Source organism: Chlorocebus sabaeus, chromosome 23, assembly GCF_047675955.1.
Source record: "Chlorocebus sabaeus isolate Y175 chromosome 23, mChlSab1.0.hap1, whole genome shotgun sequence".
Taxonomy (NCBI): domain Eukaryota; kingdom Metazoa; phylum Chordata; class Mammalia; order Primates; family Cercopithecidae; genus Chlorocebus; species Chlorocebus sabaeus.
Window position 1 is genome coordinate 9,476,972 of NC_132926.1, and position 17,693 is coordinate 9,494,664.

At 48.7% G+C, this 17,693-nt stretch overlaps 1 protein-coding gene across 2 annotated transcripts in view; it reads right to left on the bottom strand.

The window, feature by feature from the left end:
- Positions 1 to 6,895: 6,895 nt before the first annotated feature.
- The window catches only part of ERGIC1 (endoplasmic reticulum-golgi intermediate compartment 1), a 120,617-nt gene continuing 109,819 nt past the window's right edge, over positions 6,896 to 17,693 (bottom strand). For both annotated transcript variants that reach the window (XM_008015307.3, XM_073010524.1), the window contains one exon: positions 6,896 to 8,883. In XM_008015307.3, the coding sequence (XP_008013498.2) occupies positions 8,776 to 8,883 (108 nt within the window). In that variant the 3' untranslated portion in view covers positions 6,896 to 8,775. The remainder of the gene's footprint in view (positions 8,884 to 17,693) is intronic.

Sequence of the window (17,693 nt, forward strand, 5' to 3'; positions counted from 1 at the left end):
AAGACATCGAAGCCCCGTTTCCGTAAGAGCGAAGCAGAATGGCGCCCCATGCGGCTTGGGGTGTAATCGCAGAGTCTCGTTCCTAGGGTCCCCGGGAGCGCGATGCCAGTGAGGACAAGGGCCTACTTGTGTAGGGCCTGCAGTGGCGGCTTACTGGTGTTCTTTTAATAGGCACACCTATCAGTAGTCTCTCACCTACCGCAAACTCTCTTTGCCCCCGTTTTTCTCCGCACAGGAGGCTGCAGAGGTCGTCTAAGCGTATATATTGTCTGGTGTTTTATTTATTTTTTTATTTTATATTTTGAGATAGGGTTTCACTCTGTCACTCAGGCTGGGGTGTAGTGCTGCAAACACAGCTCACTGCAGCCTCAGCCTCCCGGGCTCAAGCGATCCTCCTGCCTCAGCCTCCCAAGTAGCTAGGACTACAGATGTACGCCACCACACTTGGCTAATTTTTTATTTTTTTTGAGACAACGTCTCACTCTGTTGCCCAGGCTGGAGTGCAGTGGCGTGATCTCGGCTCACTGAAAGCTCTGCCTCCTGGGTTCACGCCATTCTGCTGCCTCAGCCTCCCCAGCAGATGGGACTACAGGTGCCCGCCACCACACCCGGCTAATTTTTTGTATTTTTAGTAGAGACGGGGTTTCACCGTGTTAGCCAGATGGTCTCAATCTCCTGACCTTGTGATCCACCCGCCTCGGCCTCCCAAAGTGCAGGGATTACAGGCGTGAGCCACCTCGCCCAGCTTGGCTAATTTTTTATTTTTTGCAGAGGTGGAGTTTCACTATGTTGCCCAGGCTGGTCTTGGACTCCTGGATTCAAGTGATCCTCCTGCCTCAGCCTCCCAAAGTGATAAGATTACAGGCTTTAGTCACCGTGCCCTGCCTGTCCCTTGTTTTAAACATCATGAGGCTCCAAATGCTGTCTGTAGAGCGGCTTCTTCAGAATCACTGAGAAGCCTGTTCAAATTACAGATTTTCAGGCTCCACCACCGTCCCCCAAAACCAGACAGTGGTAGGATGGGACACATCTGAATTTAAAGCAAGCATTCTTCCCCCACCCCTACCCCCCAAGATTTTGAGGTGCGCTAATACTTGAGGATTGTTGTGAATCAAACACCTGGCTCTGCAAAACTACCCCCTAGTTGTTTAGCCCTGTTTGGAAGAGTGGGGTTGTAGAATCAGACTGGACCCAAGTGCCTCTTCGTTTGGCAGTCCTAAGAAAGGAAGTCATTTCCCATCGGCAACCCAGGAGCAGACGCTGGCCTGACGGTGCACACACAGAAAAGGTCAGAGGTTCTCCTCAGAACAGTCCTTAGGTGTTAGTCAAACCCATGCCCTGCCCCAAGGAGTTCATTCATTCCTTCATTTACTCACTGGTTCTGTTTATTCACTCACTTCTCTATTACATATCCATTTATTGTCATTCACCTACTTATTTACTCATACATTCATTCATTTGCTCATCAATTTATTTGGTACCCACATGGACCAGGTACAAGGCTTGATTAAAGAGATCTGGGAAGGAGTGCTCCCAAGAAGTTCAGAGCCTCACTGGTAAAGGAAAGCCATGTGAAGACAGATCTTGTGAACCCAAGATCATCAGGGAGTATCCATGATCAAGCAGGGCAGGGAAGGATTTTTGTTTTGTTTTGTTTTGTTTTTAACACACTGTGTGGTTCAGTAAAATTAAAATAGGCACAATGACATCCTGGATGACAAGAGCTGGAGGCTCTCATTCTAACTACATGATGTAGTGGGACTGGCTGGCTTGTCTCATGCCCACCCCTGGAAACATGCGCAGAAACTCAAGCACCTAGCACAGAGGAAGTGTCTGGTGAGTACTTTTATTTCTCGGAGGCAGTGGCTGCACGGGGAGGTGCTTGAGCCCTGACACCCAAATCGCGTGGGCCATTGGATCTCCACCATTTCCTGGCTCTTTGGCTTTGGAGAAGATATTCAGCCTTTTGGTCACTCACTTTATTCCCATCTGAGAAAATGGGAATAACAAAGTACTTACCTCATTGGTTTGGCGTCAGGAATTTTTTTTTTTTTTTTGAGACGGAATCTAACTGTCATCCAGGCTGGAGTGTAGTAGTGCGATCTCCGCTCACTGCAAACTCCGCCTCCTGGATTCACACCATTCTCCTGCCTCAGCCTCCCCAGTAGCTGGGACTACAGGTGCCCACCACCACGCCCAGCTAATTTTTTGTATTTTTTAGTAGAGACGAGGTTTCACCATGTTAGCCAGGATGGTCTCAATCTCCTGACCTTGTGATCTGCCCACCTTGGCTTCCCAAAGTGCTGGGATTCCAGGCGTGAGCCACCGTGCCCGGCCTTTTTTTTTTTTTTTTTTTTTGAGATAGAGTCTCACTCTGTCGCCCAGGCTGGAGTGCAGTGGTGTAATCTCGGCTCACTGCAACCTCCACCTCCGAGGTTCAAGTGATTCCCCTGCCTCAGCCTCCTGAGTAACTGGGACTACAGGCGCACACCACCACACCCGGCTAATTTTTGTATTTTTAGTAGAGACAGGGTTTCACCATGTTGGTTAGGCTGGTCTTGAACTCATGACCTCAAGCAATCCACCTGCCTCAGCCTCCCAAAGTGCTGGGATTACAGGTGTGAGCCACCTGTAATCCAGCCTGGTGTCAGGATTAAATGAACCCTTAGCATAATACCTGGTACAGAGGAAGAACTTAATAAATGTTGGAATTTATTTATTTATTGATTAGATGAATAATAATAGCTCTTCTTAATGGGCTGAGCATTTACCGTCAGGCATTGTGCTAACAGGTTTACAAGCATTACCTCATTTCAGTTTTTTAAATAACAGTATGAATCGTCCCTTTTACAGGTGAGAAAACTGAGGCTCTGAGTGAGATGGGAACAAAGGATGAACATAATCTACATTAGATGCTCAATATTGTTATTATTTATCTTGCAGCCCATAAAGATAATAATGCGATCCATATTTATTAACCTAGAAGGATGTCTGTTAAGAGAAGGCTAAGCTACACAGTAATATGAACAGTATGATCCCATTTTGCTTATCAAAAGGCATCACTAAAATGTCATCATTAAATGATCATCTCTGAAACCAAACACCGCATGTTCTCACTCATAGGTGGGAATTGAACAATGAGATCACTTGGACACAGGAAGGGGAACATCACACACCGGGGCCTATTGTGGGCGGGAGGGGGGAGGAATAGCATTAGGAGATATACCTAATGTCAATAATGAGTTAATGGGTGCAGCACACCAACATGGCACATGTATACATACGTAACAAACCTACACGTTGTGCACATGTACCCTAGAACTTAAAGTATAATAATAATTAAAAAAGATCATCTCTGATTAGTGGGATTATGGGTGACTTTCGTTTTTCCCCTTTTACTTTTTTTAGTATTTTATGATTTTCCTCCAGTGGGCTTATGAGCCTGTGTTATTTGTGTAATTAAAATTACATTTTGAAGATTTAAAAAATTGTGAAGAACGCTATCCCTGCGAATGTTTAATTTAGATTTTTTCCTGCAGGTTGTTTTAAAGGAAAAACAAAACCAAAAAAAGCACCTCCTGCTCTGACCACCCCTATTTCCAGTTTTCCCTTTTGGCACAGCAAAGATGACCTTGGGACTGAGGTGGAACCACGTAATTCTTCATAATCCCAGAGTCAGGCAGACCTGGGTATGAATTCCATCTTTACTAACTGCGTGACTCACTGTGTGGCCACGCCAAGTTACGAGGTCTCTCTGTTTCCTCCTTCCTAAAAAGGAGATAACATCCATCTGGAAGGAAGATCTGGCCTGAAGAGCAGTCACTCTTGCCTGGCATGCAGAGAATGCCAAATTATATCAATGACTGGCCAGAATGAAGTGAATGACCTCATCACTCCATAACTGACAGGAAACAACTGCTGGGGCAAGAAAAAAGGGTCTCCAGTGAGTGTTCTTGTCCACACACATCCCCACTCACGTTCCTGGACTACTGCATCTAACTGCCGCAGCAGCTGATGAGCCTTCTGGAATAAATGACCAGTTTCTGCCGGGCGCGGTGGCTCACGCCTGTAATCCCAGCGCTTTGGGAGGCCGAGACGGGCGGATCATGAGGTCAGATCGAGACCATCCTGGCTAACACGGTGAAACCCCGTCTCTACTAAAAATACAAAAATTTGTTGGGCGTAGTGGCGGGCGCCTGTAGTCCCAGCTACTTGGGAGGCTGAGGCAGAGAATGGTGTGAACCCGGGAGGTGGAGCTTGTAGTGAGCCGAGATCGCACCACTGCACTCCAGCCTGGGGGACAGGGCAAGACGCTGTCTCAAAAAAAAAAAAAAAAAAAAAAAAGACCAGTTTCTTAAGAAGGGATTCAGACCTCCAGTGGCCTGCCACATTGTTTCTGGCAAGAATTTAAAAATTATTTGTAACATATAGTAACAAAAACTAACCACAGGCTGGGTGACATGGCTTATGCCTGTAATCCCAGCACTTTGGGAGGCTGAGGTGGGTGGATCGATCACCTGAGGTCAGGAGTTCGAGACCAGCCTGACCAATATGGTGAAACTTCGTTTCTCCTGAAAATACAAAAATTAGCTGGGCGTGGTGGCGGGCGCCTGTAATCCTAGCTATTCAGGGGGCTGAGACAGGAGAAATGCTTGAATCTGGGAGGCAGAGGTTGCCGTGAGCCGGTATTGTGCCATTGCACTCCAGCCTGGGTGACAAGAGCAAAACTCCATCTCAGAAAACAAACAAACAAAAAAGACTAACCACAGCTACTATTTATGAACCCTAGTGCCACACCCCATTTCTTCCCAGGTTTCACCCCCTCTTCCCAGGTTTCACCCACCCCAGCGAGTGTTGGCTGCAACACTTCAGCTTCTCTCCTCATGAAGCACGTCTCCAGAGACACCTCTTCTGCAACACCTTCCCACGGAAGTCATTTCTGCCTGGACCACGATAGCTCCCAACCTATCACACACCCCTGTAGAGTTTTGCTCTGTAATCCTGATTTAGAAAGCCTCTTATGTGAAACCCCTGTAATCCACATCTGGTTAGACAATTGGAAAAGTTCGTTGAAAGGAGAAATAATAAAAATGGCATCCATCCCTTAAATGTTGTATGCCAACGTAAAACACATTCGACAATGACCCTGGGCTAAGGCTTTACCACTGAGAAACCTGTATCGGTGTTCACCTTCACTTTCCCTACATAAACCAACCAGAAAGCTTCAGTTGTTCCTTTCTGTCTCTCTCCCTCTCCACAGCCCCCTTCCCTCTCCCTCCCTCCCTCCCTCTCTTTCTTTTTTGAGACAGAGTCTCACTCTGTCACCCAGGCTGGAGTGCAATGGTTAGATCTTGGTTCACTGCAGCCTCCACCACTCCCCCGCTTCCCCCGCCGCAGCCTCCCGGGTAGCTAGGACTACAGGTGTGTGCCACCACGCCTACTACTTTTTGTATTTTTTTAGAGATGGAGTTTCATCATGTCGCCCAGGCTGGTTTCGAACTCCTGGGCTCAAGCAGTCCTCTCACCTCAGCCTCTCAAAGTGCTGGGATTATAGGCATGAACCACCGCGCCCGGTCTCCCAAATCTTTTACAGTAGTCTTGTTCACTTCTAATTCGGTGACATTTTGAGGGAGGAGGGGTAACAACTCACCTTAATCAAGTCTCTCTAAAGCATTCAACTTAGCTTCACTAGGTTCATTTCTCACAGTTCACTGGTTTAACTAATAGTTCCCCAAATCACATCCTACCAGTATAAAAGCACAACTGGTATGAACAGGTTTGGGAACACACATAACTAAAGTATCAGTATGTAAGAGCGAGAGCATGGGGAGAGTTAGTGAAGAGTTTCTCGCAGACTGATTCCCTCTCACATTCACCTCTGGTGTGTTTATCCGCGTTAGTGCTGTTTCGATGAAAGTCTTGTAGGACTGGGCAATAAGATGGGAAAGATCCATGGAAGTCCATTGCTCATAGCTGATGATGATCTCTCACTGCTGAGCTTAGGGTTGAAGAAGGAGCGCCAGGTCCTTTGAAATCAAGAATTTACGAATCCCTTTCATTTATGGAGCCCTTAGCTCAGAGCTCTAAAGAAGAATGTTAGTCTTGTTCTCAAGAAGACTATATCCTATTTGGGAATGCTCGTAATGGTACAATCACCATTTTTGAAAACTTACTGTGTACCAGCAATAAACACTCTTCTACATAGACAATCTCATTCTGATATTTCTGTGCACATATTAGAGATTCTATTTCTGAAATAGCCCTATGTGGTAGTTTTATTACTGTCCTCGTTTTCACCCAACAAATCTGAGGCACTGAGACGTTAAGGACCTGGACTGAGGCTGCATAGCTAGAAGGTGGTAGACCCGAGAACATTCTGGAGGGCTCAATAAAGGGAGGGCTTCATCTAAGGGGCTTGACTTTCTTTCTTCTTTTCTTTCTTTCTTTCTTTTTTTTTTCTTTTTTGAGATGGAGTCTCGCTCTGTTCCCCAGGCTGGAGTGCAATGGTGTGATCTCAGCTCACTGCAACCTCTGCCTCCCAGGTTCAAGCGATTCTCCTTGCTTCAGCCTCCCCAGTAGCTGGGATTACAGGTGCCTGCCACCACGCCCAGCTAATTTTTGTATTTTTAGTAGAGATGGGGTTTCACCATGTTGGCCAGGCTGGTTTCGAACTCCTGACCTCAGGTGATCCACCTGCCTCGGCCTCCCAAAGTGTTGGGATTACAGGCGTGAGCCACCATGCCCGGCCAAAGGGTGTCTGACTTTCTGATCATCCTCACAGATCTCCTTTTCAACTCTTCTATCTTCTCTCCTCTAGAAGTGAATTCCATTCTGGCTGTGATTCCAGCCTCTGGGTTACCCAGCCCCAATCAAGGTAGACAGAATCACACCATAATATTTCTGAAAATCAGCCTTTTAATCTAGTTGAACCCAATGAGTGGTGAAAGAACTAAAACATTTTTTTCCCTTGAGATTTTGATTATAAGAATAACAGGTCAGAGGTGTCTCTTCCATAGGAAACTGACATCCCCTATGTCCTCCGAGTTTGTTTTTTTTTTTTCAAAAAAATGCATAAAAGTAGAATTTCAACTCGTGCATGCCACACATTTCCATCCCCACCCCACCCTGCCCCACCCTCTACAGGCACACATATTCACACACCAAAGGGACTCCTTTCTGTAACTGAGGAACAGAATGTAAAAAAAGAAATCCATCCAAGTGGCCACAGATACCAGAAATAGCCAAATGCATTTACACTCACAACATCAGTCAACTCATATGCACAAGGAGAAGCTTCTCCAATTGGAGCTTAGAGCCAAAAATTACAAATGGCAGAGACTTGAGCTATCCATAAGATAATTTTAAAAATCCTTCCACTGGACACTCCCCTTCATTACAAAAGTATGCAAACAATCTTGCTATAAATGGAAAACAGGCGTGTGGCTCTCTCCCTGGGATGTGAGGGCATAGCTAAAATTCCCTGGGTGGAATTAATGCCTGGACCATTGCCCCTCCCTTTCAGGACAAAAGGGAAAGGATGAAGAGGAGCAGCAGGGTAGGGACCCACCTCAGGAGCAGGTGGGGCACCCTGGAGCTGCCCCAGGGGCTGGGAATGTGTTGGCATGTGACCAGCTGATGGGGGAGCACAGTGGCAAGTGGGCCAAGACTGGGTTTTAGAGAGACCCAAGTGCTCTGCACCCATAGGGAGTCCAGAAGGTAGAGGTCCACGGACAGGACAGGGCTGGCCTCCTTTGTTCCTCCACCTAAGGCCTTGGGACTGATGGCGTCCGTCTGAGGGAGGCTGCACGATGATTTTAGGGTCGCAGGAAGGATGCTTCCCATCTGGACATAAGTGCACAAACCATGTCTATCTGGATCTCAAAAGATGATTCCCCTTCACACAACCCCCACTCCCTAGCACTGCAGATCCCAGCAGAGCGGTGGGAGGTCTTGGCAGTGGGAACCAGCCCCTTCACCAAGAAATGCTGTTGCCACACAGCACACAGGCTGAGGCACATTGGTGGGGGGTTCAGAGGAACAAGGAGAAGAGAGGAAGAGGAACCTGTGACCCGCCTTGTGACTGGTGGGCAGATTCAAGTCTCTACCGCTGCTGCTGAGCAACTGGGCATCTGTGTCTTGGAAGAACAAGACAGGGGTGGGGGTAAAGGCTTGAGGCCTGGGCTCTAGGTTGGGCAGGAAGGGATGGGGCAGAAGTCAGGGTTCCAGCTATAGTGACAAATTGTAGGGGTTTGCTTGGGAAGTACCATCTTTCGTGGAAGGTCCCGGGTGTATAAAGGAGTAGCCTGGTCCCAAAGCTGACAGCCCAGGTCTGGTGCCTCTGGGGCGGGTTGGCTGCCCAGGGGAGAAACCAAATCATTAGTGTGTCCACACAGTGGGGGCCACGAGATTGTCGAAGCCTGGCTGAGAGCTGATCGATACGCGTTCTGGGATATTCCCATAAGAGGGAAGAGACTGCAGCTCTCCTAGGAGGGGTCCCCAAGATCCCTGGACTCCCCACCCCTTGCCTGACTCTACTCTTGGGGCTCCCCAGGGAAAGGGGAACTGCAACTTCAGGCAGTGTAATTTGTCTAAAATGAAACACTGGGAAAAGAGGTAGCTGCGAAATATCGAGCCATCCTCTACTTTCCCCCCACCTCCCACACACACTTTGGGACACAGCCAGATTTGAGGCCAGATTGAGGGCCAAAGGAGACAGGGCGCTGGAGGCAAGGCTGGCGATGCCCAGGGTCCTCAGCTGTTAGGCTGGGTGCAGCGTCAATGCATCTTGCCCAGTTGGATCTTCTTCCAGGCCTCGGAGGCTGTGAAGATGCATGAGTCCAGAATGCCGGCGACAGTGAAGGTCCCGCCAATGATGGCACAGATCTGCAAGAGGGTAGGGGTGGAGTGGGAGTGTCAGAGGTCAGTGCTGGAGGATGCACCAGGCCAGATCCCTCCCACACCATGAGATGATGGGCTCTGCAAGGCAGACATTGCCCCGTTAAGCCCATAATGCCCACTACATAGTCACCAAGAGTCTGGTACATACTTAGGGCTCAAAGGAAACCAGTTGTTGGATGGCGGATTTAATAATAATAAAATAATTATCACCATAATGAGCTCCTTTAATTCCCATATTCACCCTCTGAATGAGGAAGGCAATTATTAGACCCATTTCACAGGGGAGGAAACTGAGGTTTATCAGGTAACTTGCCTAAGTTCACCACGTAAGTAGCAGATGCAACTTGAACACAGGTACGTCTTAACCCTGGAGCCTGTGGTCTTAACCTCAACTCTGGATTTATCACATATTTACAATCCCATTTGCAGATGAAGGAAATAGAGGTTCTGAGAGGCAGTCCCAGGGGCCCAAGGTCACACAGCCAAGAAGTGCCATCCTGGGATTTGATGGGTAGTAAGCAAATTATCATATGAATAAATGCAAAATTATAAACAAGGCAAGTGCTACAAAGAAGAGAGAGGCTTTTGGTGCTACCAGAAAGCTTCTATTAGGGCAAGGTTTCTAAGGGCACCATTGACATTTGGGGCCAGAGAATTTTGTGCCACAGGGACTGTCCTTTGCAGCGAAGGATTTTAGCATCCCTGGCCTCTACTCAGGAGATGCCGGTCATCCCCCCTCCCCCATGCTGTGACAACCACAATGTCTCCAAACATTGCCAAATGTCCCCAGAGGTCAAAATTGCCGCTGGTTGAGAACAGCGGTAGCAGGGAGATAATGAATGTCACCTGTCACATCTGTACTTCATAACTGTCTGCCACATCATAATATACTAACCACCAGAAAATACATAATACTTACACAGCACCTTCCCAGCGAATCCCCAGCTCAACCCTAGGCGGTAGGTACTATTCTTAGACCTATTTCACAGCCAGGGAAACTGAGGCACAGAGACCCTGAATCCCTTGTCCAATGCCACAGCAAGTGGCTGAATAGGGGTTCAAAACTTTGGAGTCTTTGCTCTTAATGTGACACCCTGCTGCTTCTCAGGTGCAAAACACCCACCTAATTGAATCACAAACCTTTGCAGTGGTCAGGACACCATTTGGGACTAATCGAACTAATGTTATGTTTTACTCAAAATGTTATGGCCTACAAATTGCTTTCTGATGACTTCAGAGAATCAAAGCATGGATGATGGAAGACAACTGAAGTTCATAGAAGGTTTGCAAGGAAACTTACTGATTTGTAGGGACAAGATCTCACTCTGTCACCCAGGCTGCAGTGTAGTATGTGATCATAGCTCACCGAAGACCCCAACTCCCAGGCTCAAGTGCTTCTCCTGCCTCAGCCTCTGGGGTAGCCAGGATTACAGGTGGTACCACCATGCCTGGCTAATTTTTTAAATTTTTAATTTGTAGAGGTGAGGTCTCGCTATGTTGCCCAGGCTGGTCTCCAACTCCTGGGCTCAAGTGATCCACCTGTCTCAGCCCCCCAAAGTGCTGGGATTACAGGCATGAACCACTGCTCCAGGCCTTGCAAGAAAACTTTAAACATATTTTCCTCTTGAGCATCTACTTTATGTCATTCATAAGAACTAACACCTCCTATTCTAGCAGCAGCCATAGGTCTCGGAGGAGCAGGAGTCCTACAGCCCATGAGGGAGATTGCTCTTCACTGAGTACCCATGGGGTACAGAGAGGGAAATAACCTGTCCGAGGTCACACAGTACATGTGGCACTCGCTCTTCCCCCCATGCCACATTTAAGGGGCATTTAAATGACCACAGGACTCAGAAGAAATAAACAGTTGTGTGGCCCCAGAGGCTATTAGCAGCCCCAGAGGCACCACAGGTGGACGGCCAGCCACTGACCCGCAACCTCTGAGGAACTCTGGGAGCCAAGAACACCTTAATAGATGAACTGGTGCCCAGTGGTGGGAGGCCAGGAGACACAGCAAAGGCAAGAGGGAAGTGCGAATCAAACCAGTGTTTATTTTTTAAAATGGTATTTCCATGAGATGAGCTAAGGGGAGGCCTGTGAGGCCCAGGATGGACAGACCAGGTCTGTATGGATGGGTGGCAGGAAGCAGCTGGTCCTCCAGTAATAACAGCCCAGGAAACTGGAGCGGCCCCCCAGGGAGTGGAGAGGACCGGGGGCACTGGGGGGATTATGGTGAAGTGTTTTAAGTGGGCACGGCCCTTCCCTGCCGGCCTTAGAGCATGACGCAGGGGTACTTTTCAGGGAAGATGACGGCAGGGGAGCTGGTTTATTTCGGTAGAGTGGATCAGATGATGGGAGATTTTATACCACAAAACGCTTTTAGAGCTTGGATCAGAAGATAGGAAAATGTGACTTACGAGCAATGAAGCAAAAAATAAAAAATAACCACACACACACACACACACAACACATCTGTATTCATCTACACACAATTTGGAACCCGAATGCTTATGACTCACAGACACCTGGCACCCAGTCTCAACTCTCCTTTCCTGGGGCTGGCCCACACCAGAGGGAGACAATGTGTGTATTGAGGTACACAGGACAGCACATCGCCTGAGGGGAAACTGAGGCCCTGGGGCATGGAAACTGCTATGCAACTGGCTAAGTCACAGGGTGAGTGACTGCAAGCCTGAAAGCTAAGGGGGAACCCTGAGGCAGACTCCCTATGAGTATCTACTGATACTGGTCAGTGTGCCCCCATCACCCCGCATCTGTTGAAGGGGCTGGTCACTGTTCACTTGAGGAGGTGAGGGGAGGGGAAATCCTGACACATTCTGCGGGGCTTTCCTCAAAGCTGAGAGAACTCAGCCGGCACAGTGGCTCATGCCTGTAATCTCAGCACTTTGGGAGATGGAAGGATGGCTTGAGTCCAGGAGCTTGAGCCCAGCCTGGGCAAAACAGTGAGATCCCCATCTCTGCTGGTACCAAAACAGAGATATAGACCAAGGGAACAGAACAGATCAGAAATAATACCACACATCTACAGCCATCTGATCTTTGACAAACCTGAGAGAAACAAGAAATGGGGAAAGGATTCCCTATTTAATAAATGGTGCTGGGAAAATTGGCTAGCCATAAGTAGAAAGCTGAAACTGGATCCTTTCCTTACTCCTTATACGAAAATTAATTCAAGATGGATTAGAGACTTAAATGTTAGACCTAATACCATAAAAACCCTAGAGGAAAACCTAGGTAATACCATTCAGGACATAGGCATGGGCAAGGACTTCATGTCTAAAACACCAAAAGCAACGGCAGCAAAAGCCAAAATTGACAAATGGGATCTCATTAAACTAAAGAGCTTCTGCACAGCAAAAGAAACTACCATCAGAGTGAACAGGCAACCTACAGAATGGGAGAACATTTTTGCAATCGACTCATCTGACAAAGGGCTAATATCCAGAACCTACAAAGAACTCAAACAAATTTACAAGAAAAAAAACAAACAACCCCATCAAAAAGTGGGCAAAGGATATGAACAGACAGTTCTCAAAAGAAGACATTCATACAGCCAACAGACACATGAAAAAATGTTCATCATCACTGGCCATCAGAGAAATGCAAATCAAAACCACAATGAGATACCATCTCACACCAGTTAGAATGGCGATCATTAAAAAGTCAGGAAACAACAGGTGCTGGAGAGGATGTGGAGAAATGGAACACTTTTACACTGTTGGTGGGATTGTAAACTAGTTCAACCATTATGGAAAACAGTATGGCGATTCCTCAAGGATCTAGAACTAGATGTACCATATGACCCGGCCATCCCATTACTGGGTATATACCCAAAGGATTATAAATCATGCTGCTATAAAGACACATGCACACGTATGTTTATTGCGGCACTATTCACAATAGCAAAGACTTGGAATCAACCCAAATGTCCATCAGTGACAGACTGGATTAAGAAAATGTGGCACATATACACCATGGAATACTATGCAGCCATAAAAAAGGATGAGTTTGTGTCCTTTGTAGGGACATGGATGCAACTGGAAACCATCATTCTTAGCAAACTATCACAAGAACAGAAAACCAAACACCGCATGTTCTTACTCATAGGTGGGAACTGAACAATGCGATCACTTGGACTCTGGAAGGGGAACATCACACACCGGGGCCTATCACGGGGAGGGGAGAGGGGGGAGGGATGGCATTGGGAGTTATACCTGATGTAAATGACGAGTTGATGGGTGCTGACGAGTTAACGGGTGCAGCACACCAACATGGCACAAGTATACATATGTAACAAACCTGCACGTTATGCACATGTACCCTAGAACTTAAAGTATAATAATAATAATAAAAAATAAATAAAAATAAGTGGAAGCTAAACATTGGGTACTCATGGACATAAAGATGACAACAATAGACACTGGGAACTACTAGAGGAGGTTTGGGGAGCAAGGGTTGAAAAACTATCTATTGGATACTATGCTCACTACTTGGGTGATGGAATCATTTATATACCAAACCTCAGCATCACACAATATGTTCATGTAAAAAACCTGCACATGTACCCCCGAATATAAAATAAAAGTTGTAATTATTTACAAAATAAATAAAATGAGGTAGGAGATGGGAAAAATAAATAAATAAATAAAAACAAATTGGCCAGGTGTGGTGGCTGTGGTCCCAGCTACTCTGGAGGCTGAGGCCTGAGGATCATTTGAGCCCAGGTCAAGCCTGCAGTGAGCTATGACTGGACCACTGCACTCCAGCCTAGGTGACAGAGCAAGATCATGTCTTTTTTCTTTTTGAGATTGAGTCTTACTCTTGTCACCCAGATTGGAGGTGATCTTGGCTCACTGCAACCTCTGCTCCTGAGTTCAAGAGATACTCCTGCCTCAGCCTCCCAAGTAGCTGGGATTACAGGTGCCCGTCACCACGCCCAGCTAATTTTTGCATTTTTAGTAGAGATGGGGTTTCACCATGTTGGCCAGGATAGTCTCGAATCCCTGACTTCAACTGATCTGCCCGCCTTGGCCTCCCAAAGTGCTGGGATTACAGATGTCAGCCACCATGCCTGGTCCCGTGACTTAAAACAAACAAACAAAAAATGCTGAGAGAACTCTAGCGGCCAGGCCCACATTGCCACGGCCCTGCTTTCATTATTTTCTCTCTCATCCCTCAGGCCTCCCCAACACACTGGCAGTCAGTAGGAGGTGACTGGCATGAGGCGACGTAGTCACAGGAGGGGGTCTGGCACTCCCAGGAGTGGCACTTCCTGGATTCTGACATGGAAAGATTCAGAAATGTCCAGCGCCAGAGCGTTCCCACACCTGAACCCGCTCAGGGAAGTGGCTGGTCATGGCTGTCCCTGTCTTAGAAGGTCACCATGCCTGCTGGAACATGGGGAGATGCAGCCACGAGGCTGTGCCAGGTGGTGTGTCTGCCTTGGAATTCAGGCCCTACATGGGCGGCGGCAAGATGACAGGCTTTGCCATTGAGGATTCCTGGGATGATGGGGCAACAATGGGATCCAACAGCAGATATTCTGAAGCTGGAGGAGATGCTGGCGGGATCTCAGGAACTCACAGAGGGGAGGGCAGGGGTGCCACTGGCAGGAGGGAAGACGGTGATTGGCATGTCCCTGGGCTGTGGGGATGGGGCCTGGGAGGAACACTAATGAATTAAAATGAAAACAAAGCAAATTGCAGTATTGACACTTAGTTCCCACAGCCTGTTGTTGTTCACACAGAGAAACGAGGCCTCTCCAGGGGAGCCCAGGGCCAAGCTGGGGCTGGGAGGTGTGTACCTCCCTGTTGGACATGGTGAGGGTGGCACGAGGTGAGGGCTGGGGAGTCCACCCGGCTTTCCTGCCGTGGCAACAGAGAGCACCTAGCCTTTGGAGGCTGCATCGTGGCATCACTTGCTAATTCTAGCCGTGGGAAAGCCTTTATGGGCCTCAGTTTCTTCATCTATAAAGCAGGAAAGCCAGCCGGGTGCAGTGGCTCATGCCTGCAATCCCAGCACTTTGGGAAGCCAAGGTAGGAGGATCACGTGAACTCAGGAGATTGCGACCAGCCTGGTCACATGGTGAAACCTGTTTCTACCAAAAACACAAAAATTAGCTGGGCATGGTGGCAGGCGCCTATAATCCCAGCTACTCGGGAGGCTGATGTATGAGAATTGCTTGAACCCGGGAAGTGGAGGTTGCAGTGAGTCGAGATTCAGCCACTGCACTCCAGCCGAGGTGACAGAGCAAGACTGTTGCCAAAATAAATAAATACATAAATAAAAACAAAAATAAAACGGGAAAACCCTGCTGCTCTGCTGAAAACACACCTGGAGCACCTCGCACTTAGATGCTCAGCAAACGAAACCTGATCTGATCTTTCAATTCACTGGAAGGCTCTAACCTTGTGGTTAAGATACGGAATTTTCTAAACCCCAGACCCACTCAACCAGAAAAATCAGTAAAATATTACTTATTCCCCAGAGCACACCTTTGGGTCTCAACTTTCGTTCTCTCTCTGGCACTTTTAGCAGAGGGCAGGATGAGTCATATAAGAACAGGACAGCAACAGTGTCCCAGGCACCACGGGCAGATTCTTTGTGGCTGCCGGGGGCCCACACACTCTAAGGGCCCTCTGAAGTTACCCAACAACCCATTCAACAGATCGGGTAGCTGAGGCCCAGACAGGGTGTCCTCAGGTGAGTGCCAAGATGTGTTTGTGATGAAGAACATCCCTGTGGGGCAAAGCACCTTAGGCCAGAAGTGGGTTCCATCCTCTGGCCAGTGAGGGAGCTCCCTAAATCTCACCACCTCAAGTCTATCGGGAAAACTCTCGTTTTCCTGAATGCCCAAGGGAGAGAAGATAGCAGACATAACTGACCACACGGGAGGTGCACAAGACGCGTTTGTTGAATAAGTAAAGGAGTGAGTGAAAGAATGAGGAGCGGATGGGTGGGTTCCAGAGTGAGGGAATGAATGACCTGCTGAGGAAAGGCACAGAGTTCCACACCCAAGGCAGGGGCAAAGGTGACTTGCTCAGGGGAGTCAGTTGGGGGCGTGGGGAAGGCAGTGCTGATGAAAAGGTGGGCCTGGAGGGGGAGACCCCGGACGGGGCAGGCAGGAGGTGCCCCCGCCACTAAGTTGCTGTGCCTGGAGACCCTGCACCTGGAAAGCGATGCCATGGAGGGCCTGGGCTTTGAAGGCTGGCAGAACTGGCTTGGACCCCTCCCATCCATGTGCTCTTGTGCCACCCTAGCTCCCGGTGCCTGTTTTGTGGCTTTTAAAAATGGGAAGACTGGCCAGCCATGGTGGTTCGTGCCTGTAACCCCAGCACTTCGGGAGGCCGAGGCGGGTGGATCACCTGAGGTTGGGAGTTCGAGACCAGCCTGGCCAACATGGTGAAACCCTGTCTCTACTAAAAGTACAAAAATTAGCCGAGCATGGTGGCAGGTGCCTGTAATCCTAGCTACTCAGGAGGCTTAAACTCGGGAGGTGGAGGTTGCAGTGAGCCGAGATCACGCCACTGCACTCCAGCCTGGGCAATAAGAGTGAAACTCTGTCTCAAAAAAAAAAAAAAAAAAAAAGGGAAGGCTAATCCTCACCCCCTAGGACTGTGGTGGCATTGACTGAGAGTGGCTTGGTCCCTTGCCGCTGCCATGCTCTTGTATCTCCCAACCCGGCCTCAAGGCTTGGGGACAACCTGGGGCGGGGTCTTCCCCGTGGGGGATGAGGAAGCAGGGCCGCTGAGCCAGGAAGGGCCACCTCGGCCAGTGCACGCACCACTGCTCTGGGCAGCAGCCACAGCTCCAGAAACAGAAACAAGGCCAGTTCAATACCTGGGCCCCAGTGAGTCTGAGGGCAGTGCAGGAAGTGGCATTCATCAGACGTCATCTGATAATGCCCCTCTGTGCCCACCAGCAGCTTCCTCCCAGGGGCCCTCAGCTTCTTGGCCTCCCACTGTGACTAGAATGAAGTCAGCTTGTCTACCTTTAAAAGAGGTGCATGTGTGTTTCCCTTACATTTTCATTATGGTTCTTAATTCCTTATGGGAAGGATGTGTTAGCTACACTGGAGGGGGAGCTAAATGCCTGTTTTTCCACCAGCACAGATGCCTTCCCAGCGCATTAGTACTCCCCTCCCCATTACTCTCCCATGGCGTGCAGTGGAGACGCACCACACACGCCGCCGTGGGAGGTGAGACTGTGGGCTTTGGACTAGACATTCCTGGGGTCCAATCCCAGCTCTGTGGCCCTGGCCGGGAAAGCCAGTTTACCTCTCTGAGCCTCAGTTTCCCCCATCTGTAGAATGGGGCCCACTGCAGGGGCTGAGATGACACTGTCCAGCTGCCTGCTGCACCCTAAGTGCCCAGGAACTGTTCAGTCACTTTCCTTGTTCAGTCAGCACTGCTTTAAAAGCGAGTGGAGGAGGCGCGGCATGAGGAAATAAATAATGAACTGGAGTCTCATCAGGCTCCAGCAGCGGCAGACAGGCTGGAGCCGGGGATGAGAACACCAAAGTCGCGGAGGAGGCAGAGGCCGGGGGTGTAGTCGTGGAAGGGAAGTGGTTGACTGGGCCCTGGAAAGGCTGGGAATGGGGGAGGAGAGGGTGTGGTATCAGGCCTTCCAAAGCTTCGGGGGCCTCGGGAGAGTAGAGGCCTCCCCCTGACATGTTCACAATTCCTATGGGCTGCAAAATACCCACCCACCCCACCTCGAAAGAACCTCACTTTGGTTGAGCACCTATTATGTGCTGGGTCTGAGATGGCACCTTC